This window comes from Cervus elaphus, chromosome 1 (assembly GCF_910594005.1).
Source record: "Cervus elaphus chromosome 1, mCerEla1.1, whole genome shotgun sequence".
Lineage (NCBI taxonomy): Eukaryota > Metazoa > Chordata > Mammalia > Artiodactyla > Cervidae > Cervus > Cervus elaphus.
Window position 1 is genome coordinate 24,030,335 of NC_057815.1, and position 23,915 is coordinate 24,054,249.

At 38.1% G+C, this 23,915-nt stretch overlaps 1 protein-coding gene across 1 annotated transcript in view; it reads right to left on the reverse strand.

The window, feature by feature from the left end:
- CNTN5 (contactin 5) overlaps positions 1–23,915 on the reverse strand; it is a 1,534,958-nt gene that overhangs the window by 81,830 nt on the left and 1,429,213 nt on the right. The window contains exon 17 of the mRNA XM_043897056.1: positions 20,399–20,557. Coding sequence (XP_043752991.1) covers positions 20,399–20,557 — 159 coding nt within the window. The remainder of the gene's footprint in view (positions 1–20,398; positions 20,558–23,915) is intronic.

The window sequence follows — 23,915 nt, forward strand, 5'->3', positions numbered from 1 at the left end:
TAAAAACAAAACAAAATTATTTTAAATTTTTCTTGCTTTCCAACCTTCACCCAGTCTCTATGTTTCTTTTACAGCAAAACTTCTTGAGAGTTATTAATATTTGTCCCTTATTTGCCATCTCCATTTATTCTCTTTTAATTCACTCTTGAAACTTCCTAAGTGGTGCAGAGGTAAAGAATCTCCCTGCCAAAGCAGGAGATGCAGGAGACATACATTCCCCTGGAGGAGGGAATGGCTACCCACTTGCGTATTCTTAACTGGAAAATTCCATGGACAGAGGAGCCTGGTGGACTACAGTTCATGGGGTCACAAAGAGTCAGACATGACTGAGCACACACACATACACACACATTCATTCTCAGACTCACTCCAGCCAGGTTCTCACCTCCAGCAATCCACCGAAACTGCTCCCGTCAAGATCAGCAGTGACCTCCTATTCTAAAACTCTGTGCTCGGGTCTCTGTTCCTTATTTCATTTGTTCCTACGTCATGCTTTGACACAGTCAATCATTCTCTGCTCTTTGAAGTGCTTTTCAAAACTTTCGCTCTTCTTGTTCCCAATTATGTCTCTTCAATCTGCATTACTTCTTTCTTTTTATCTTCCAGATGCACCGCAGTTCTACTACTGCCTTTTCTTTTTTATTGTACTCTAAGGTGATCTTATCCAGTTTCATGGTTCTAAATACCTTCTGTATGCTGATGACTGTAACATTTTCAGCCATGAACTTCCTCCCTAGACTCCAAATTCATAAGCCCTGTAATCTATTAAACATTTCCATTTAGATAGAGTAACTCTTCATTTCCTCCCCTACTTTTGCAGTATTCCTTATTTGGTGAATGACAATTGCTGTACCCCCAAACTTTGAGGCCATCCTGTATTTCTATCTTTTTCTCTTGTCCCACTCTAATTCATAAGCACATTATGATATCTCTGACTTCAGAGTATCTTGATTTCTCCACTTCCACTTGCAGTAAGACTTCTTAAAAAAGTTGTCTACATTAACTTTTCTCCCATTTTCTCTTGAGCCAATTCTTGTGAGTCTTTAGTCCTTAAGATTTTACTAAAACTTCTAGAATCAAGATCATGAATGACCTCTGGTTTGTTTAAATCAATGATCAATTCTCATTTCCTCATAATAGTTGCCAAGTCAGCAGCATTGCACCCAGTTGATTAATTTCTCTTCCTTGATAGATTTTATTCTTTTGTCTGTCATGATATCACATTGTCTTTTTCTAAAACTAAATGGCTGCTTACTCTCTATATCTTTGGTTGAATCCTCTTTTCCTTAACCTCTTACTATTGGAATGCTTGAGGGCTCAATTTTCATACTCCTTTTTTCTTTATTTTATGCTTATATCCTTGGAGAGCTCATGCAGTCTTATGGCATTAAATGCAATTTATATGCCAATAATTTCCTAATTTATATCTTCATTCTAAACCTCACTTTTAAACTCCAGTCTCATATATCTAGGTGCCATTTGATCTCCATAAAGGCCTACTAGTCTCCAAGTACAGTTATATAGGGGTTAGGGTTTTGACATACTAATTTTGGGGAGACACAACTCAGTCCAAAGCAGGCAGGTGATGATTTAAAATATTTTAAAATTTAAATAATTTAAAAAAATACACTTTATGTTTCAACACTATGTTAGATTTCAGGTGTACTACATAATGATTTGACCTTTGAGTATATTCTGAAATGACTGCCATAGTATGTCTACTAACCATCTGTCCCCAAACAAATATATTACAATATTACTAACCATACTTTTACTCTTACTCTTATGCTATATATTACATGCCTGTAACTTGTTTATTTATAATTGGAGGTTTATACCTCTAATCTCTTTCACCTGCTTTACATCTCCCAACCCCACCCTTCTGATAACACCAGTCTAGTCTCTGTATCTAAGAGTCTGTTTTCATTTTGCTTCGTTTGTCTGTTTGGTGAATTTCACATATAAGTGAGATTGTGTGGTATTTGATTATTTCCTTAGCATAAGACCCACCAAACCCATCCATGTTGTGTCAAATGGCAAGATTCCATTTTTACTATAGTGAATTGAAGTCGCTCAGTCATGTCTGACTCTTTGCGACCCCATGGACTGTAGCATACCAGGCTCCTCCCTCCATGGGATTCTCCAGGCAAGATTACTGGAGTGGGTTGCCGTTTCCTTCTCCAGGGGATCTTCCCATCTCAGGGATCGAACCCGGGTCTCCCACATTCCAGGCAGATGCTTAAACATCTGAGCCACCAGGGAAGCCCACTATGTATTTTTACTACAGCTGAGCAATATTCCATTGTGTGTGTGTGTGTATCAAATATTCATTATCCAGCTATCAATGAACACGTAGATTGCTTCTGTATCTTTGCTATTATAAATAATGCTTCAGTGAATATTGGAATGCATACATCTTTTTGAGCTAATGCTTTTATTTTATTTGGGTAAATACCCCAAAGTAGGATTGCTGGATTGTTTAGTAATTCAATTTCTTAATTCTTTTGAGAGAGTTATTACTGTTTCCATAGTGGCTATACCAACTTATGTTCCTATGAAGAGTGCACAGTACTTTCCTTTTTGCCATATGCTCATCAGCATTTTTTATTTATTGCCTTTTCAATAAAAACAGTTCTCATAGGGTTGAGGTAATAGCTCATTGCAGTTTCAACATGCATTTCTCTGTCATTAGGGATGATGAGCATCTTTTCATGTGTCTGTGCCCATCTCTATGTCTTCTTTGGAAAAATGTCTATTCAGATCCTCTGCTTATTTTTTTAATTAAGTTTGATTTTGTTGATGATGAGTTGTATGAGTTCTTTGTATATTTTGTGTATTAACTCCTTATTAGATGTATGATTTGCAAATATCTTCAAATATCTAAATAGACTACCTTTCTGTTTTGTTGATAGTTTCTTTTGCTACGCTAAAGTTTTTAGTTTGATGTAGTCCCATTTGTTTATTTTTGTTTTGTTGTCCTTACCTGAGAAGATAGAGCCCCCAAAATATTAAGTCTCATGATGAAGAGCATATTATGTTTTCTTCTAGGAATTTGATGGTTTCATTTAAGTCTTTAATCCATTTTGAGTTAATTTTTGGTATATGGCGTGAGAAAGTAGTCCAATTTGATTTCTCTGTATGAAGCTATTCAGTTTTCCCAGCATTATTTACTGAAAAGGTTTTTCTTTCACCATTTTATATTCTTGCATCATTTATCATAGACTAATTGACCAAATGTGTGTGGGTTTATTTCTGGGCTCTCATTTCCATACTATTTTGATTACTGTAGCTTGGAAGTACATTTTGAAATCAAGGAACATGATACTCCAACTTTTGTTTTCTTGTTCAATTGTATAGGCTGTTTGGATGTTTTGTGTTTCCATACAAATTTTAGAAATTATTTGTTCTAGATTTATGAAAAATGTCATTGGTATTTTGATAGATACTGGTTTGAATTTGTAGATTGCCTTAGGTAGTTTGGTTATTATAACAATATTAATTCTTTCATTAAATCATTTTCTATGTATAGTATAGTATTATGTCATCTGAAAACTGAGTTTTATATCCTTTCCAATTTGGCTTCCTTCCATTTATTTTTTTGTCTGATTGTTATGGCCAGGACTTCCATAAAAGTGGCATTTGAACTGCAGCACGCCAGGCCTCTCTGTCCATCACCAACTCCCAGAGTTCATCCAAACCCATGTCCATTGAGTCAGTGATGCCACCCAACCATATTATTCTCTGTTGTCCCCTTCTCCTCCTGCCCTCAAACTTTCCCAGCATCAGGGTCTTTTCAAATGTGTCAGCTCTTCGCATCAGGTGGCCAAAGTATTATAGTTTCAGCTTCAACATCAGTCCTTCCAATGAGCACCCAGGACTGATCTCCTTTAGGATGGACTGGTTGGATCTCCTTGCAGTCCAAGGGACTCTCAAGAATCTTCTCCAACACCACAGTTTAAAAGCATCAATTCTTCAGTGCTCAGCTTTCTTTATAGTCCAACTCTCACATCCGTACATGGCCACTGGAAAAACCACAGCTTTGACTAGACGGACCTTTGTTGGCAAAGAAATGTCTCTGTTATTTAATATGCTGTCTAGGTTGGTCATAACTTTCCTTCCAAGGAGTAAGTGTCTTTTAATTTCACAGCTGCAATCACCATCTGCAGTGATTTTGGGGCCCAGAAAAATAAAGTCTGACACTGTTTCCACTGTTTCCCCATCTATTTGCCATGAAGTGACGGGACTGGATGCCATGATCTTAGTTTTCTGTGTTGAGCTTTAAGCCAACTTTTTCACTCTTCTCTTTCACTTTCATCAAGAGGCTCTTTAGTTCTTCTTCACGTTCTGCCATAAGGGTGGTGTCATCTGCATATCTGAGGTCATTGATATTTCTCCCGGCAATCTTGATTCCAGCTTGTCCTTCCTGCAGCCCAGCATTTCTCATGATGTGCTTTGCATATAAGTTAAATAAGGAGGGTGAAAATATACAGCCTTGATGTACTCCTTTTCCTATTTGGAACCAGTCTGTTGTTCCATGTCCAGTTCTAACTGTTGCTTCCTGACCTGCATACAGATTTCTCAGGAGGCTGGTAAGGTGGTCTGGTATTCCCATCTCTTTCAGAATTTTCCAGTTTATTGTGATCCACACAGTCAAAGGCTTTGGCATAGTCAATAAATCAGAAATAGATGTTTTTCTGGAACTCTCTTGCTTTTTTGATGATCCAGTGATGTTGGCAATTTGATCTCTGGTTCCTCTGCCTTTTCTAAAACCAGCTTGAACATCTGGAAGTTCACGGTTCACGTATTGCTGAAGACTGACTTGGAGAATTTTAAGCATTACTTTATTAGCGTATGAGATGAGTGCAATTGTGCGGTAGTTTGAGCGTTCTTTGGGATTGGAATGAAAAGTGACCTTTTCCAGTCCTGTGGCCACTGCTGAGTTTTCCAAATTTGCTGGCATATTGAGTGCAGCACTTTCACAGCATCATCTTTCAGGATTTGAAATAGCTCAACTGGTATTCCATCACTTCCACTAGCTTTGTTTGTAGTGATGCTTCCTAAGGACCACTGACTTCCCATTCCAGGATATCTGGCTCTGGTGAGTGATCACACCATCGTGATTACCTAGGTCATGAAGATCTTTTTAATATAGTTCTTCTGTGTATTCTTGCCACCCCTTCTTAATATCTTCTGCTTCTGCTAGGTTCCTACCATTTATGTCCTTTATTGAACCCATCTTTGCATGAAATGTTCCCTTGGTATCTCTAATTTTCTTGAAGAGATCTCATCTTTCCAATTCTATTGTTTTCCTCTATTTCTTTGCATTGATCCCCGAGGAAGACTTTCTTATCTCTCCTTTCTATTCTTTGGAACTCTGAATTCATATGGGTATATCTTTCCTTTTCCCCTTTGCTTTTCACTTCCCTTCATTTCACAGCTATTTGTAAGGCCTCCCCAGACAGCCATTTTGCTTTTTTGCATTTGTTTTTCTTGGGGGTGGTCTTGATCCCTGTCTCCTGTACAGTGTCATGAACCTCCGTTCATAGTTCATCAGGCACTCTGTCTATCAAATCTAGTCCCTTAAATCTATTTCTCACTTCCACTGTATTGTCATAAGGGATTTGATTTAGGTCATACCTGAATGGTCTAGTGGTTTTCTTCACTTTCTTCAATTTCAGTCTGAATTTGGCAATAAGGAGTTGTCATACATAGATTTTACTATGTTGAGGTGTTTTTCCTCCATAGCTACTTTATTGAGAATTTTTGTCATAAATGAATGTTGAATTTTGTCAAAAGCTTTTCTGTACCTATTTTGTTGATTATATGACTTTCATGCTTCAATTTTTTATTGTTTTATATATCACAAGGATTGATATGGGAATATTGGATCATCTTTGCATTCCTGGTATAAATCCCACTTGATTTTGGTGTGTGATTCTATTTATTCAATTCAGCTTGTTAATATTATGTTGAGGATTTTTGAATGTGTTCATCAGTGATATTGGCATCTATTTTTCTTTTCTGTTTTGTCTTTATCTAGTTTTGAAATCAAGGTGATGTTTCCCTCACAGAATGATTTTGGAAGTGTCTTTATCTCTCAATTTTTTGGATAGTTTGAGAAGAATAGGTGTTAACACTCCTTTAAATATTTGGACTTCTAAGGTGGCACTAGTGGTAAAGACCTGCCAGCCAATGCAGGAGACATAAGAGACATGGATTTGATCCCTGGGTTGAGAGGATCCCTGGAGGAGGGCATGGCAACCCATTCCAGTATTCTTGCCTGGAGAATCTCATGGACAGAAGAACCTGGCAGGTTATAGTCCATAGGGTCACAAGAGTCAGACACAAGTGAAGTGACTTAACATGCAAGTATGAACATACATTAGCAGACCAATGCATTCTAGTTCTTTTTTAAATTTATTTTATTTAATTTTTGGCTGTGCAGACTCTTAGTTTCTTGATCGGGATCTAACCCACAGCTCCTGCACTGGAAGTGTGAACTCTTAATCACTGGACAGTCTGGGAAGTCTCCAGCCTTTAGCTATTTAGTAGTATATTGTTTACCATCCATATGTTTGTGATTTTTTTGCAATTTTTATCTTGTAGCTGATTTCTAGTCTTAAGTCATTGTAGTTGGAAAAGTACTCAGTATGATTTAATTCTTCAAAAATGTGTGCTGTGGTCTAGCATGTGGTTTATCCTGGAGAATAATACATGTGCACTTCCAGATAATGTGTATTCTGCCATTTTGGATGGAATGCTCTGTAGATATCAATTAATCCACCTGGTGTAATGTAACATTTAAGGACAGTGTTTCCTATTGATTTTCTGTCTGGAAGCTGAGTCCATTAATGTAAGCAAAATCTTAAAATCCTCACTACTATTGTGCTACTGCCAAGTTTTCCTTTATTTTGTTAACACAGGCTTTATGTACACAAGTGTTCCTGTGTCATATATATATATATATATGTATATATATACATATATATATAATTGTTTTATTTTCTTTTTGGATTGATATTTGTGTATATTTATAATTGTTATATTTTCTTTTTGGATTGATCTCTTCAACAGTATAAAATATCTTTGCTTGTCTCTTGTTACAGTCTCTGCTTTAAAGTCTATTTTGTCTAACATAAATGTAGATGCCACAACTTTCTTTTGGTTTCAGTGTGCATAGAATACTTTTTTCCAGTATGAATATGCAAAAAGATATGATGCTGAGAGATGAACTCCCCAGGTCAGTAGTGCCAAATACACTAACTGGAGAAGAGTGGAGCAATGGCTCCAGAAAGAATGAAAAGGCTGAGCCAAAGCAAAAGCAATGCCCAGTTGTGGATGTGCCTGGTGATGGAAGTAAAGTTTGATGCTGTAAAGAACAATATTGAATAGGAATCTGGAATGTTAGGTCCATGGATCAAGGTAAATTGGAAGTGGTCAAAAAGGAGATGGCAACAGTGAATATTGACATTTTAGGAATCAGTGAAATAAAATGGAATGGAATGGATGAATTTCACTCAGATGACCATTATACCTACTACTGTGGGCAGGAATCCCTTAGAAGAAATGGAGTAGCCATCATAGTTAAAAAAAAAAAAAAAGAGTCCAAGATGCAGTACGTGGATGCAATCTCAAAAACCACAGAATGATCCCTGTTCATTTGCAAGGCAAACCCCTCAGTATCACAGTAATCTAAGTCTATGCTCCAACCACTAACTCCAAAAAAGCTGAAGTTGAACAGTTCTATAAAGACCGACAAAATCTTCTAGAACTAACACTAAAAAAAAAAAAAAAAAAAAAAAAAGGATGCCCTTTACATGATAGGGGAATGGAATGCAAAGGTAGGAAGTCAAGAGATACCTGGAGTAGCAGGTAAGTTTGGCCTTAGAGTACAAAATGAAGCAGGGCAAAAGCTGATAGAATTTTGCCAAGGAAATGCATTGATTATAGCCAAAACCCGCTTCCAACAACACAAGAGATGACTTTACACACAGACATCACCAGATGGTCAATATCAAAATTAGACTGACTCTATTCTTTGCAGATGAAGAAGGAGAAACTATACAGTCAGTAAAAACAAGAATGGAACCTGACTGTGGATAAGATAATGAACTCCTTATTGCAAAATTCAGGCTGAAAGAAAGTAGGGAAAACCACGAGACCATTCAGGTATAATCTAAATCAGAACTGTTATAATTATACAGTGGAAGTGACACAGTGCCTAAAGAACTATGGAAAAAGATTCATAACATTGTACAAGGGGCAGTGATCAAAATTATCCCCAAGAAAAAGAAATGCAAAAAGGCTAAATGGTTGTCTGAAGAGGCCTTACAAATAGCTGAGAAAAGAAGAGAAGCTAAAGGCAAAGGAGAAAAGGGAAGATATATCCATCTGAATGCACAGTTCCAAAGAATAGCAAGAAGAGATAAGAAAGCCTTCCTCAGTGATCAGTGCAAAGAAATAGAGGAAAAAAATAAAACTGGAAAGACTAGAGATCTCTTCAAGAATATTAGAGATACCAAGGGAATATTTTATGCAAAGATGGGCACAATAAAGGACAGAAATTGTATGGACCTAAAAGATGCAGAAGATATTATGAAGAGGTGGCTGGAATACACAGAAGAATTATATAAAAAAGATCTTAATGACCCAGATAACCATGATGGTGTGATCACTCACCTAGAGCCAAACATCTTGGAGTGTGAAGTCAAGTGGACCTTAGGAAGCATCACTACAAATAAAGCTAGTGGAGGTGATGGAACTCCAGCTGAGCTTCTTCAAATCCTAAAAGATGATAGCATTAAAGTGCTGCACTCAATATGCCAGCAAATTTGGAAAACTCAGCAGTGGCCTCAGGACTGGAAAAGGTCAGTTTTCATTCCAATCCCAAAGAAAGGCAATGCCAAAGAATGCTCAAACTACCACACAATTGCACTCATCTCACATGCTAGTAGAATAATGCCCAAAATTCTCCAAACTAGGCTTCAACAGTACATGAACTGAGAAATTCCATATGTAGAAGCTGGATTTAGAAAAGGCAGAGGAACCAGAGACAAAATTGCCAACATCCATTGGATCATAGAAAAAGGAAGAGAATTCCAGAAAAACATCTACTTCTGCTTCATTGACTAAGCTAAAGCCTTTGACTGTGTGGATCACAACAATCTGTGAAAAATTCTTAAAGAGAAGGGAATACCAGATCACCTTACCTGCCTCCTGACAAATCTGTATGTAGGTTAAGAAAAAACAGTTAGAACCAGACAGAGAACAACAGACTGAATCCAAATTGGGAAAGGAGTACGTCAAGGCTGTATACTGTCACCCTGCTTATTTAACTTCTATGCAGAGTACATCATGAGAAATGCCCAGCTGGATGAAGCACAAACTTGAATCGAGCTTTCTGGGAGAAATATCAATAACCTCGGATATGCAGATGACACCACGCCTATGGCAGAAAGCAAAGAGGGACTAAAAAGCCTCTTGATGAAAGTGAGAGAGGAGAGCAAAGAAGCTAGCTTAAAACTCACCATTCAAAACATGAAGATCATGGCATCCAGGCCCATCGCTTCATGGCAAATAGGGAAACACTGAAGACAGTGAAAGACTTTATTTTCTTGGGCTCCAAAATCACTGCAGATGGTAACAGCAATCATGAAATTAAAAGATGCTTCCTGCTTGGAAGGAAAGCTATGACAAGCCTAGACAGCATATTAAAAAGCAGAGATATTACTTTGCCAACAAAGGTCTGTCTAGCCAAAGCTATGGTTTTTCTTGTAGTCATGTGTGGAAGTGAGAGTTGGACCATAAAGAAAGGTGAGCACCAAAAAATTGATGCTTTTGAACTGTGGTGTTGGAGAAGACTCTTGAGAGTCCCTTGGACTGCAAGGAGATCAAACCAGTCCATCCTAAAGGAAATCAGTCTTGGATACTCAGTGGAAGGACTGATGCTAAAGGTGAAGCTACAATACTTTGGTCACCTGATGACCAATTAACTGACTCATGGAAAGGACCCCGATGCTAGGAAAAATTGAAGTCAGTAGAAGTGCACAACAGAGGATGAGATGGTTGGATGGCATCACTGAATCAATGGTCATGAGTTTCAGCGACCTCCAGGAGTTGGTGATGTACAGGGAAGCCTGGTATGCTGCAGTCTATGGGGTCACAAAGAGTTGGATACGACTGAGTGCCTGAACTGAACTCAATTGACCTTTTCCCATCCCCCAACTTTCAATTTGTTTCTGAAGAACTGATGTGAGTCTCTTGTCAGCATCATATATACAGTTCTTGTTTTCTCATTCATTCTCTGTATTTCCTTCAATTGGAGCATTAGTCTATTTAAATTTATAATGATTATTGATAAGTATGGAGTAACTATACGGTTACTTGTTTTCTGGTTGTTTCCACAGTTCTTTTTTGTTCTCTTCTTTTCTCTTTTTGTGATTTGATGACTACTTCTAGGTTTATATTTGGATTTCTCTTGCATTTTTGTGTGTATTTCTTGTAAATTTTTGATGTGTGATTATCATGACATTCATATATAAACATATAGCTGTATATACATGTCCATATATATATATGCACAGTTTTATATAGTATACATACACTTATTAAGTTGGGTATCTCTTAAATTTAAATGCTTTTTAACAACTCTGCATTTTTAGTCCCCCTGATGTTTAATGTTATTGACATCATTTTATACCTTTTGCTTTGTGTATCTCTTAACAACTTATTGTTTTCATAAAAGATTTAACTACTTTTGTCTTTAACCTTCCTACTAGGTTTATAGGTGATTCAAAGTCACTCAAAGTGTTAGTTGCTCAGTCATGTCTGACTTTTTGTGACCACATGGACTGTAACTCACCAAGCTCCTCTGTCCATTTAATTCTCTGGGTAAGAATAATGGAGTGGGTTGCCATCCCTTCTTCAGGAAAAAGTGAAAGTCACTCAGTTGTGTCCAACTCTTTGCAACTCCATGGACTATACAGTCCATGGAATTCTCCAGGCCAGAATATGGGAGTGGGTAGCCTTTCTTCTTCCAGGGGATCTTTCCAACCCAAGACTTGAACCCAGGTCTCCCTCATGGCAGGTGGATTCTTTACCAGCTGAGCCACTACGGAAGCCCAAGAATACTGGAGTGGGTACCCTATCCCTTCTCCAGGGGATCTTCCTGACCCAGGAATAGCCCAGGATCTCCTGCATTGCTGCTGCTGCTGATGCTAAGTCGCTTCAGTCGTGTCTGACTCTGCAACCCCATAGACGGGAGCCCACCAGGCTCCCTCATCCCTGGGATTCTCCAGGCAAGAACACTGGAGTGGGCTGCCATTTCCTTCTTCAATGCATGAAAGTGAAAAGTGAAAGTGAAGTCACTCAGTCATGTCCAACTCTTCGCGACCCCGTGGACTGCAGTCTACCAGGCTTCTCTGTCCATGGGATTTTCCAGGCAAGAGTACTGGAGTGGGGTGCCATTGCCTTCTCCGCCTGCATTGCAGGCAGATTCTTTAGCACCTGAGCTACCAGGGAAGCCCCCCCTCTCCAGGCGATCATTCCAATCCAGGGATCGTATCCTGGTCTCCTGAATTGTAAGTGGATTCTTTACCACCTGAGCCAGCAGGGAAGCCAAACTTATACGTGGTTAGTCTACTACTTTTAAGTTTTTTTGCATTTGCCTTTACTATTGAGATTTTCCTTTTTATACTTTTTATATTTCTAAGTCAGTCAGTCAGTTCAGATGCTTCTCACTCAAGGATGTCTGGCTCTAGGTGAGTGACAATATAGTTTTATTGTGACAATTCGCATTTCTAATTCTGGTCTTTTCTGCTTTGAGTAATCCCTTTAACATTCCTTGTAAAGCTGGTTTGGTGGTGTTGAACTATTTTAAGTTTTGCTTGTCTGTAAATCTCCTTATCTCTCCTTCACATTTTACTGATATCCCTTTTAGGTAGAGTATTCTAGGTTGTACATTTTTTTCCTTTCATCATTTTGAATACATCATGCCACTTCTTGCCTGCAGTGTTTCTGCCCAGAAGTCAGCTTATTTTATTATGTGGATTCTTTTGTAATATGTTTTTCTTTGACTGATTTTAAAGTTATCTGTTTATCTTTAATGTCAGCATTTAATTATGATGTGTCTTGGTTTGGAATTCTCTGGGTTGGCCTTACTTGGTATGCTCTGTCCTTCTGGGAGCCTGCCATTTGTTTCCATTACCAGGTTAGGGAAGTTTTCAGCTATTATTTCTTTAAATGAATTATCTGACCCTTTCTTCTTTTTCTGGGACCTCTATAACGTGAATGTTAGTAAACTTGATGTTGTCCCAGAGGTCTCTCAAACTGTCTTTAAATTTTTTTTTTTCAACTTTGATAATATTCGCTACTCTGTCTTCAGTTTGATGATTTATTACTCTGTATTATCTAATATAGTATTGATTTTTTCTTGTATATTTATTTCAGTTATTGTGTTTTTCAGCTCTGTTTGGACTTTTTAATATTTTCTAGCTCTTTGTTAAAATTATCACTATGTTCATGTATGTTCTTCTGAGTTTAGTGAGCATCTCTGTGAAGATTACCTTGAATTTCTACCAAGTAGATTGCTTATCTCTACTTTGTTCAGTTTTTTTTCCTAAGATTTTGTCTTGTTCCTTGTATCATATTCCTCTGTCTTCTTATTTTGTCTATTTGTCTGTTTGTTTCTATATGTTAGATAGGTCATTAACATTTCCCTATCACTGAGAAGTGATCTCAATATAGGAGATGCCCCCTAGGGTCCAGCAGCATACCCACTCTGGTCACTGGAATATATGCTCTAGGGGTATGCCTATTTGGGCTGCATGGCCCCATCCATTGTGGCACAGCTGACTACTGTGGGTTCTCTGGTAGGCCAGACTGGCTCCCAGTCTGTTTGCCTGTCAAGTACTGCCTCATGACTCCTGGCCTGCTGAGAGAAGGGCAAAGTTTTGAAGTGGTTAGCTGCTCAGTCCAAGAGGGCCCCGAGCTGGTGTCAGCTTGATGGTGGCCAGGTAGTCCCTCACCACTAACAGTCTAGAGCGAGGACTCCAAAATATCACTTGCCAGCATCAATGTGCTGCAGTAGAATGAGCTCCCCAAAAATGACTGTCGTCAGTGTCTATATCTCCAAGGGGAGTCTCTGTTGCCTCTGGCTTTTCTAGGGCTCTCCAAGATCAGAGTGCCTGACCCAGAATCCTTTAAAATTACTGCCTCTTCACTGGGACTTGAAGGGTTTGATTTTGTGTGTGCCCTTTACGAGTGGAGTCCTTATTTCCTATAGGCCCTCCTGCTCTCTGAATGTAAATTCAGCTAGCCTTCAAAGACAGAAATTCTAGGGACTCTTCTCTGATAAATGATGCCAAGGATGGGGAGTCTGCTATAGGGATTGGAATCTTTGCTCCTTGGGGAGAACCCCTATAACTGTGATCATCCTCCCATTTGTGGGTTGCATACCTGGGAAGCATCTTCACCACACATAACCTGAAATTTTAAACAGAGTGGTCAGTATAAACCTCATTAAGAAAGTACATTTAAGTGAACTTCTGATTGAAGTTTGGATTTAGCTATGCCAGTATTTAGAAGAAAGCATCCCACGCAGAAGAAATAACTAGTACAGAGGTATTAGAAGAATTATATGCAGAACATAAGAAGACCAGTGAGTCAGGAGCAGAGCAAGCTTTAAGGAGAATCGTAGAAGATGAGTTTGTAGAGAGATGGAAGGAACAAAGTCATATGGGATTTGGGCTTCCATCCTAAGACAAACGAAGAGACAGTGGGGAATTGATACTCTGTTATCTTTTAATAGATTAGCTTTAAGTTATGTTGAAAATAGGAAGTAGTTAAAGTTAAATGAAATCATAAAGGTGGTGTAATGATCTGATGAGACTACTGTCTTTATAGGAAGAGACACTGGAAAACCTGTTTCCTTGCTCCTGTCTGCCAGGTGAGCACACCCTAAGAAAGCTGTAAGTCAGGGGGACTGTCCTGACCAGGAATCAAATCAAACTGGCTGACACCTATATTTTGGGATTCTCAATCTCCAGAACTTTCAGAGAAAACATTTTCTTGTTGTTTAAGCCATCTAGGTAATGATATTTTGTTATGACAGTCCAAGCAGACTAATACACTGTCTCTCCCACAGTACTTCTGATTCTTATATTTCTTAATTTTTTCATACATTAACTTCTCCCAAGATACTGTATAACTTATGTTCTTATTGTGTCCTCTACTTATTTTTTGTCCTCACCCATATGAATTCAATCTCCACAGGCCAGGGATTTTTTTTGTTATTGTTATTACCCCATACATTCTATGGAGGTTACTTGATACATTTTTGTTAAGTGAAAGAAAGGGGAGTTCGGATTGACATGTATGACCAACAGTTAATTTCTGTTTTAATCTTGTTGTAATTATTTCAGACATTATGTTAAAAAAGAATTAATGTAAAATGTAAAAAATATACTTCCTCCCAAAGCTATATGTTAATATTCTCTAAGCCATAGCTATAGGTTTTAAAAACACCTACTCCCATTCTGCCTGCAATGCAGGAGACCTGATTTTGATCCCTGGGTCGAGAAGATCCCCTGGAGAAGGGAATGGCTACTCGCTCCATGTTTTTGCCTGGAGAATCCCATGGACAGAGGAGCCTAGTGAGCTGCAGGTCAAGGGGTAGCAAAGAGTCGGACATAACTGAGCAACCAATACACGCACACACAGTCCCTTTCTACATTCTCTCCATCATCCTTAATTCTAATTCCTCTTTAAAAAGGAAAAAAAAAAAAAAAAAGAATTCTATATTCTTGGCTACTTGCAAGGATTATAAAAATTGTAAAAAAGGTAAATGTGAGTTGAAAGTATTAATATTTTGATGAAATAACATACAATATGAAATAGAATAGAAACTTTTTAAGACTCGATGCACATGAGTTTGGGTGAACTCCGGGAGTTGGTGATGGACAGGGAGGCCTGGTGTGCTGCGATTCATGGGGTCTCAAAGAGTCGGACACGACTGAGCGAGTGAACTGAACTGAACTGAACTGAAGATACAATTTGGATTTTGATTTCAAAATGAATATTGTGGAGATTTAAGATAATGAAGAATGTGTACCAAGGAAGTATTTTAAATCATTGTAGGTATCTTTCCATAGTCTTTCTGGAAATCTGGAGGCAAGCTGATTTCAAAGAAAACATTCTGCTTCAAAGAGAACATACAGCAACTTTAGTGGAGGACTGCATGTTGATCCAGGGAGAAAAACTTGTTAAAATGCTTTTCCTATTAAGAGAATTGCATCCAAAAATAAATTAAATTTAAATTAAATTAAACTAAACTAAATAAACATATTTGGTTGATAAATGTAACCATCATTCAGTGGAAATTATCCACAGAGAAGACTTATCCACTGATTGAAGAATAGTTAAGAAAAATATTTAAATTAAGTAAATAATGGCCCATCAATTCTATGGTTACAGATGATTTGCCATTCCTAATTAAACATGGTCATAAAAACTTGGTCGGCAAATACCGTTCAGTAATATGAACAAGAAATTCAGGTGTTCAAATAAGAAGCAGCTTGCCTGAAGGGAAAAGGGGGTCTGCAAATGAAATTATCTATTTCTTATGATTTTTATACTTTCTTCAAAGTGAATAAATGGCCCCATTCACAGTCACCTGTTTTGAGTCTTATTTTTAGGTGGTCAGCACTGATAAGTTAATCCCACATGTGCTTGGCCCATGTGCAATTCATTACTTCATTTGTCAAAAATGAGAAACTTACTATTCTTTATATTCATGCTGGCATATAAAGAAATTTTAAGAGCTTTTAAAATGCTAGCTTATGCATTACATTAACATCTTTTGTGTTCAAACTGCAGAACTAAATCTTTTTTTACTAACATGTATTTCTGCATTAAAGCATGTGCCTGCGTGTGCGCCCAGTCACTTCAGTTGTGTCCAGCTCTTTGTGACCCTATGGACTATAGCCTGCCAGGCTTCTCTGTCCATAGATTCTCCAGGTGAGAATACTGGAGTGAGTTGCCAAGTCCTCCTCCAGGGAATCTTCCTGACCCAGGGATAGAACCTGGGTCTCCTGCATTGCAGGCGGGTTCTTTACCACTGAACCACCAGGAAAGCCCATGTTAGGGCATATCTCTACTGAAATTGATTGGGGTTAGGTAATAACTATGAAAGCAAAAGATCCACTGACCCAGTGAAGATGATGTAGCCCCCCAAAAACCTCTTTTGCTAACACAGGCCATGAGTTTGCACTAGAAGCAGAACCCAAGAAACATTTTAAACAGCTGCTTTAGAGTAGAAGTCCCCAACATTTTTGGCACAAGGGATCGGTTTTGTGGAAGATCATTTTTCCATGGACCAGGCAGTAATGCGAGTGATTAGAAGTGTCAGATGAAGCTTCGCTGGCCTGCCACTCACCTCCTGCTAACAGGCTAACAGTACTGGTCCCCAGCCCAGGAGTTGGGGACTCCTGCTATAAAGCATGGAAAAGTTGACAACTGCCCCTTGGCTTGCCTGATGGGTGGCAATGCCTCTACCATAGCTGCAAGTGATGCTGAGTTTTCGAGAAATGTGTGACCACCTTAGGTGAGGAGACACCTTGCTAGAGAATGATTTGATATCACTATCAAGGGCAAATAAAATTGATCGTTTATAGGAACACACTTTTGAAACATATATGTTTACTTGTAAATGCAATACAACTCGATTATTTTAAGCACTTACTGAACTGATTTTATTTCTTTATTACTATTTTTAGTGTTGCCTTTTATTTATTTGTTTTTAAAAATTATTTTAATTGGAGGCTAATTACTTTACAATATTGCGGTGGTTTTTGCCATACATTCACATGAATCAGCCATGGATGTACATGTGTTCCCCAAGCTGACTCTTCCTCCCACCTCCCTCCCCATTCCATCTCTCAGGGTCATCCCAGTGCACTGTCTTTGAGTGCCCTGTTTCATGCATCAAACTTGGACTGGTCATCTATTTCATATATGGTAATATACATATTTCAATGCTATTCTCTCAAAACATCCTACCCTCACCTTCTCCCACAGAGTCCAACAGTCTGTTCTTTAACATCTGTGTCTCTTTTGCTGTTTTGCATATAGGGTCATCACTACCATCTTTCTAAAATACATATATTTGCGTTAATATACTATATTGGTATTTTTCTTTCTGACTTACTTCGCTCTGTATGATAGGCTCCAGTTTCATCCACCTCATTAGAACTGATTCAAATGCATTCTTTTTAATAGCTGAGTAATATTCCATTGTGTATATGTACCACAGCTTTTTTATCCATTCATCTTCTGACATCTAGGACATCTAGGTAGCTTCCATGTCCTGGCTATTGTAAACAGTGCTGCAATGAACATTGGGATACATGTGTCTCTTTCAGTTCTGGTTTCCTCAGTGTGTATGCCCAGTAGTGGGATTGCTGGGTCATATGGCAGTTCTATTTCCAGCTTTTTAAGGAATCTCCACACTGTTCTCCACAGTGGCTGTACTAGTTTGCATTCCCACCAACAGTGTAAGAGGGTTCCCTTTTCTCTGCACCCTCTCCAGCATTTACTGAACTGATTTGAAAAAGAGCTCTCTATTCAAATATAGGGCTTTCCCTGGTGGCTCAGTGGAAAAGAATCCACCTGTCAATGCAGGAGACGATCTCTGGTTTGGGAAGATTCCCCTGGAGAAGAAAATGGCAACTTGCTCCAGTATTCTTGCCTGAGATATCTCAGGGAGAGAGGAGCCTGGTGGGCTATAATCCACACAGTTACAAAGAGTCAAATATGACTTAACAACTAAAAGAACAACAACAATTCAAATATATTTCCAATGTTCAAATTAATTAGATAAGAATGCAATTTTATATCAGGGACTTTTAAAATAAGTAAACAAACTCCAAATACCATTTAATCAAAACAATTAAACCCTCTACACATACAGAAATACACACCACTCTTTTGTTTATCCTTAGTTTATGCCCCAAAATTCAAAGTTTATATATTTTTACATATGTATATATATACATGATATATATATATACACATATCTATGTATCCACTATCTGTCATTGTCTGTCTATCTGTGTGTTGTGCTGAGCTCAGATGCTCACTTGTGTCCAATGCTTTGTAATCCCATGGACTGTAGCCTGCCGGGCTCCTCTGTCGTTGGGATTTTTCTGGGAAGATTACTGGAGTGGGTTGCCATTTCTTTCTCCAGGGCATCTTCCTGACCCAGGGATCAAACCCATACCTCTTACACCTTCTTCATTGGCAGGAAGATTCTTTACCACTAGCACCACCTGGGAAGCCCTCTATCTATCTATCAAACAACAAAAAGTACAAACAGTTGAATCAAGGTATGTAAGAAATCAAGGAATGAGAGCAACTAAGAAACTATGGAAGATGAGATATCCTGGATAGCTGTACTGTGTTAAGAAGCACAAGAACATGGGTATGGGATAAGCAAGGAAACACATGTTATGTGGTACTGCAATGTACCACAAGGAAACATCCCAGGAAGCAAGTATTTTAGGCAGTGTGGCAAGGGTAGGCAGAAAGCATAGCTACAGGCAAGAGAATGATCTTGCTGAATGCACAACATGAAGTTTGAAGGTAAATCCATTTCCCAACAGCAAACCAAAATGTTAGGGCTCTCACATTGTTAGGATGACTTGGGAGCACCTTATAAATGAAGGTTATAAGAATTCTTGTATAAACCTGTTCATGTGGTCTGAATTTGCATCCTTTCCAGAATCATCTACCAAACATAGAGATTTCCTCAATTTCTTGGCTTTACAGTTGCATCTCAGGATTAAAATGGAACCAGGAATGAAGCTGATACCCACAATTCTATACATTATTTATATTATAAAACAAACTTGTACACGTGTATAGTACACTATAATGATAATTTTACTGAATTTTATGGATTACTATAGGAACCTAATATCAAGAAAAACTTGAATCATATCAATATTTTGTATTTGGATGAATGTACTTTTGCCCCTAGATTACAAGTTTCTGCTCAAATTTAATTTAAGCAATGAAATGGACTACTTTACTCCTATAACATTCAGATTAATGGAGTTTTATGGTTACTGCACTGAGATATTTTACTGATTTTATATTTCACTTCTATGCAGGCAAATCAGTTTTATATTTAGATAGAAAATAAAGTCACAAATCCATTCTCAGTATGGACAACTGCTTCTGAAGATTACATTTTATAGATACTGTTTGCTTTTCAAATATCAACATGTTAAATAGGTAATAACTATCAAGTGAGTGTAATTTCACATATCCCTGCAGATAGCCACATTTAGAGAGGGAAAGGAAGTTTAGTTATAACATGAAAAGACAGCCATCAAGGGAAAATTATTTTTAAAATAATGCAACTATAATGCAAATATCTTAGAAGTAAGCATTAGAATGCTATTATTTTAAATAATGTCATTTTATGTTAGATTTTATTTTTATAAATAGAATGGGTGTGTGACTCTAAAGGCATAGAGCAAGGAACTGGAGTAATGGAGCAGTTCTGCATCTGACTGTCTTGGTGGAGGTTTGAATCTATATAATAAACTTCATAGAATTTTATGGAACTATTCACTAAAAAAAATTGTACATAAAACCTGGTGAAATTTGAATATGATCTGTGGTTTATAGCGTTGTATCAATGTCAGTTTCCTGATTTGATCATTGTACCATCCTTAGGTAGAATAGCAGGGAAGTTGAGAGATGGGCCCACAGAAAATCTTTGTATTATTTTTGCAGCTTTTACATGAGTCTAACGTTGTTTCAATAAACAAACAAATAATGTGGTCCATCCTTGGGAAATGAGAAGAGAAGGAAACAAACAGGCTTTATAAAAAGAAGCAAACAATGGTTAAGATTTTCATGCGTGCCTGCGTGCAAAATGGCTTCAGGCGTGTCCAACTCTTGGCGACCTATGGATTGTAGTCCGCCAGGCTCCTCTGTCTGTGGGATTCTCCCGCTTCCCTGGTGGCTCAGAGGGTAAAGCATCTGCCCGCAATGGAGGAAACCCAGGTTCGATCCCTGGGTCGGGAAGATCGCCTGGAGAAGGAATATGGCAACCCCCTCCAGTACTGTTGCCTAGAAAATCCCATGAACAAACAAGCCTGGTGGGCTACAGACCATGGGGTCGCAAAGAGTCGGACACGACTGAGCGACTTCACTTTCACTTTTCCAGGCAAGAATACTAGAGTGGGTTGCTGTGTCCTCCTCCAGTGTAATATCGTCATAAATAATAAAATTTCCCAAATCCAAAATAATCCTGCTGAGATTGTTAGCAAATACAGCTCATGACATCGGAAGACGCTCTGTCTGTGTCTGATGCTGTCTCAGAGCCTCTTACCTGTTTTTACCGTTTGCCAGCCCAGGGAGAAGGGGCTGCGAGCCTGCAGGTTGTAGGAGGAGATGGGGCTGTGGTTGTCAGCCGCTGGACTCCAGGAGAGCGTGGCTGTGCTCTCCGTGATCTCCTCCACAATCACTATCCCTGGTGGGCCTGGGGGACCTGTAGGCAAAAGAGAAGGGAAAAAGTTAAGGTCAAGCCATGTTGAGGAGCCATGATAAATTGTGTCTCCAATAAGGACCCAATCAAACTAGTAAAGCATTTTAATGAAATACATATTTAGTAATGAACATTGCCAGCAAAAAGAGATGGAATGCAAGTTGATTTCCATGATTTCTGAGGATAATTTAATTATAGATTTTTTTTCATAATACTTTGTGCTTGGATACAACCACCAGTTAACTTTGCATTTTATAGACATGCAAAAAATAATTAGAAACGAACACAAGGACTCGAATGTCAGTAGCTACTCTGACTGCTGAAATCAATCACAGCTTACAGAGGCAGTGACAGAGAAAGAGGCAATGCTACTAGAAACAGAAATGACCCCATCATTACCACAAAGTTACAGGTGTGTGGGCCTAATTTTCAGCCAATCTACAGTGTACAAATAGTGTGATGTACTTACCAAGGAGCTTAAACTCTAACAGGGGAAAAATGAAAGGCTCTGAAATATTGAGAGTTCAGACCAAGGAAGGATATATCCTAGAAGTGAGGCATGGAGAAATGTTGTGAGAAGTTAAAACAAAGGTGTGATTAGATGATGATGATGATGATTGTTTTTTTTTTTTTGGTGAGTGTGAGAAGACGGTTAATCAGAGAATATGATTCCCCTTTTGATCATAAAAAATTGGTATAGTATAGAATTATGTTTATCAATTGACATGCATTAGACTTTAGATGCAAGAAACAACCATGATCTGACATGAGGAGATGTATGCCCCTGTGTTACTACTTCTAAAATAGTGATTTCTAATAGCATTAAAAATATGTATAGTATTCATATTTTAGTGGCTAAGCACAAATGTCAGTTTTCTTCTTAAAGTTTTTCTATTCCCTAATATGAACAATCAAAGCTTTAAGGATCTTTTATTTTCAATTAAAAACATCCCACCTGTAAATATTTTAGGTTCTTTTCTGATTTAGCCCTTGTTTAGCAAGTTGCTCTCTGGATTTGGTTATTATGAAGTCTGAGCAGTAAGTGCTGACCTAGACCGGAAAGAGCTAAGAAATGGTGGAGTGCTAAATAGATGGAGGCAGTCAAGTCCTCTGAGGAGAAATGTTCAATAATGAAGGGACAAAGGGATGGACAAAGTGTTTAAAAGGGTCACCATACAAGTGACGTTTTTAGGCAATGAGAAATGAGCATTTTTATCAAGAGTGAGAAACAGCAGTGGGTAGTGGAGACCAAAGACTTAGAAGAAAAGGATTATTCCATCAAGAAGGTAACAAATACTGGGATTATGAGCAGACATGTAGAGAATAACCATGAGAAGTGGCAATTTTTTTTCCTCTGGAGAAATTAAGGAAGAAACTGAGTATAGAGAGAAAGCTTTTGAAATGTCAAGAAGCTGGGAGAGTTCATTCGGGAAGTTTCTCCTTTTTTCACTAAAGAAGGAAAAAAAAAAACCACAAAGTGAAGGTGGTTGGGTGAGAGTGCGACTGGGAGCTAGAAGACACTGGGGAATGTCTGGATAAGGCCCATGATAAAATGAGGAAAGAAAGGAAGAGTGAACTATTTGGAATAGTTTGGAATTCAAGTTTACCTCAATATCACCATTGTGAAGTAGAACTGACCAACTCAGCAAGCTTAGGCTAGAAAGCCAGGATCAGGACCAGAGAAAGTGGTTAACTGGGTCAATTCAGGCTTAGTTTATAAATTTTATATGACTTATCATCAAAGATGCCAATGGTATGAATGGCTATGGCCTCAAGGAGGACTAGGGCATCCAGGGAAGCCAGATTGGTGCTGGCAGACAAGAATAAAATAATGAAATCCAGAAACCAGGTTACTAGGAGGGAAAGATAGAAAGATAAAAATTGTATAATTTGAGATTTCAATGTAGGGAACTTTTGATGAAAGTTTGTATTTATCTGGAATTAAGCGGGAAATACAATTATTAGGTCAAGTACTTAGGGAAGAATCCTTTCACTTGATGTACAACCAATTTTCAGAGTATTAAAATGGTAGATAAAGATGAGGTATGGAAAATAAATAAGATCCAGTTGCTTAAGATGTCTAACAAGTTGCTAGACTATATGACAGGGACATGGAGGTGTGACTATAATGATAATAATATAATAATGATAAGAATATTAACTGTAGTAATAATACCAATAGCTACCATATCCTCACTATTGAGTATTTTGCAAACATTAGCTTGTTCACTTATTTCTATGTTACTATGAAGTGGGTATTATAACTCCTATTTCACAGAGGATGTAATAGACTCTTAGAGGTCATTTGGTTGACTAAGAATAAATAAGTTACTTAGTCAATAACCTCACTGTATGTTAGGTATTACATGAGGCAGTAGGTGTCAGAGAATCCCTTCTAGTGAGAAGTTACTCAAATCACCACTAGTGCATGGCACAGCAGAGATTTGAATTCAGATTTGATTCTAAAGCCTGATTTGTTCAAGAAAGCAAGGGTTATGGAGATCCTTCTTCCTTTCACTGTTAACTGAAGAAAGTGTTTAGGATTTTGTGGCAGCCTGGGTATATGATGGCCACCACCAACTTTCTTTCCTCTTGCACATGCAGGTCATTCCCTTACTGAAAAATGAAGCCTGTTCCTTAAACTTCCTTGAATCTGGGTTAGCCTGTGATTATAGGCATACTCTGGTGATACTGTGGATTTTTTTCTTGTGTGCATGCTTAAATCACTTCAGTCATGTCCGACTCTTCGCGACCCTAAGGACTGTAGCCTTCCAGGCTCCTCTGTCCATGGCATTCTCCAGGCAACAATACTGGTGTGGGTTGCCATGCCCTCCTCCAGGGGATCTTCCTGACCCAGGGGTTGAACCCTGATCTCTTAAGTCTCCTTCATTGGCAGATGGTTTCTTTACCACTAGCACCACCTGGGAAGTCACCATAATACAGCTAATATGGCAATAAAGCAAGTCATGCAACTTTTTGATTTTCAAGTCCATTAAAAAAAAAAAACTTGTTTACATTATACTATAGTCTATCAAGTATGCAATAACATTTTGTCTAAAAAAGCAATGTACATACCTTTATTAAACATATTTTATTGCTAAAAACTGCTAACCATCATCTGACTGTTCAATAAGTTGTAATCTTTTGTTTGGTGGAAAGTCTTGCCTCAATATTGATGGCTGCCAACTGATCAAAGTGGTGGTTGCTAAAAGTTGGGGTGATGTGGCACTTTCTTAAAATAAGACAACATGTCTCTTTACTTTTCCTTTCATGAATGAATTCTCTTTAGCACAATGATGTTAAATAGTATTTTACCCGTATTAGAATTTCTTTCTAAACTGGAGTCAGTTCTCTCAAAACT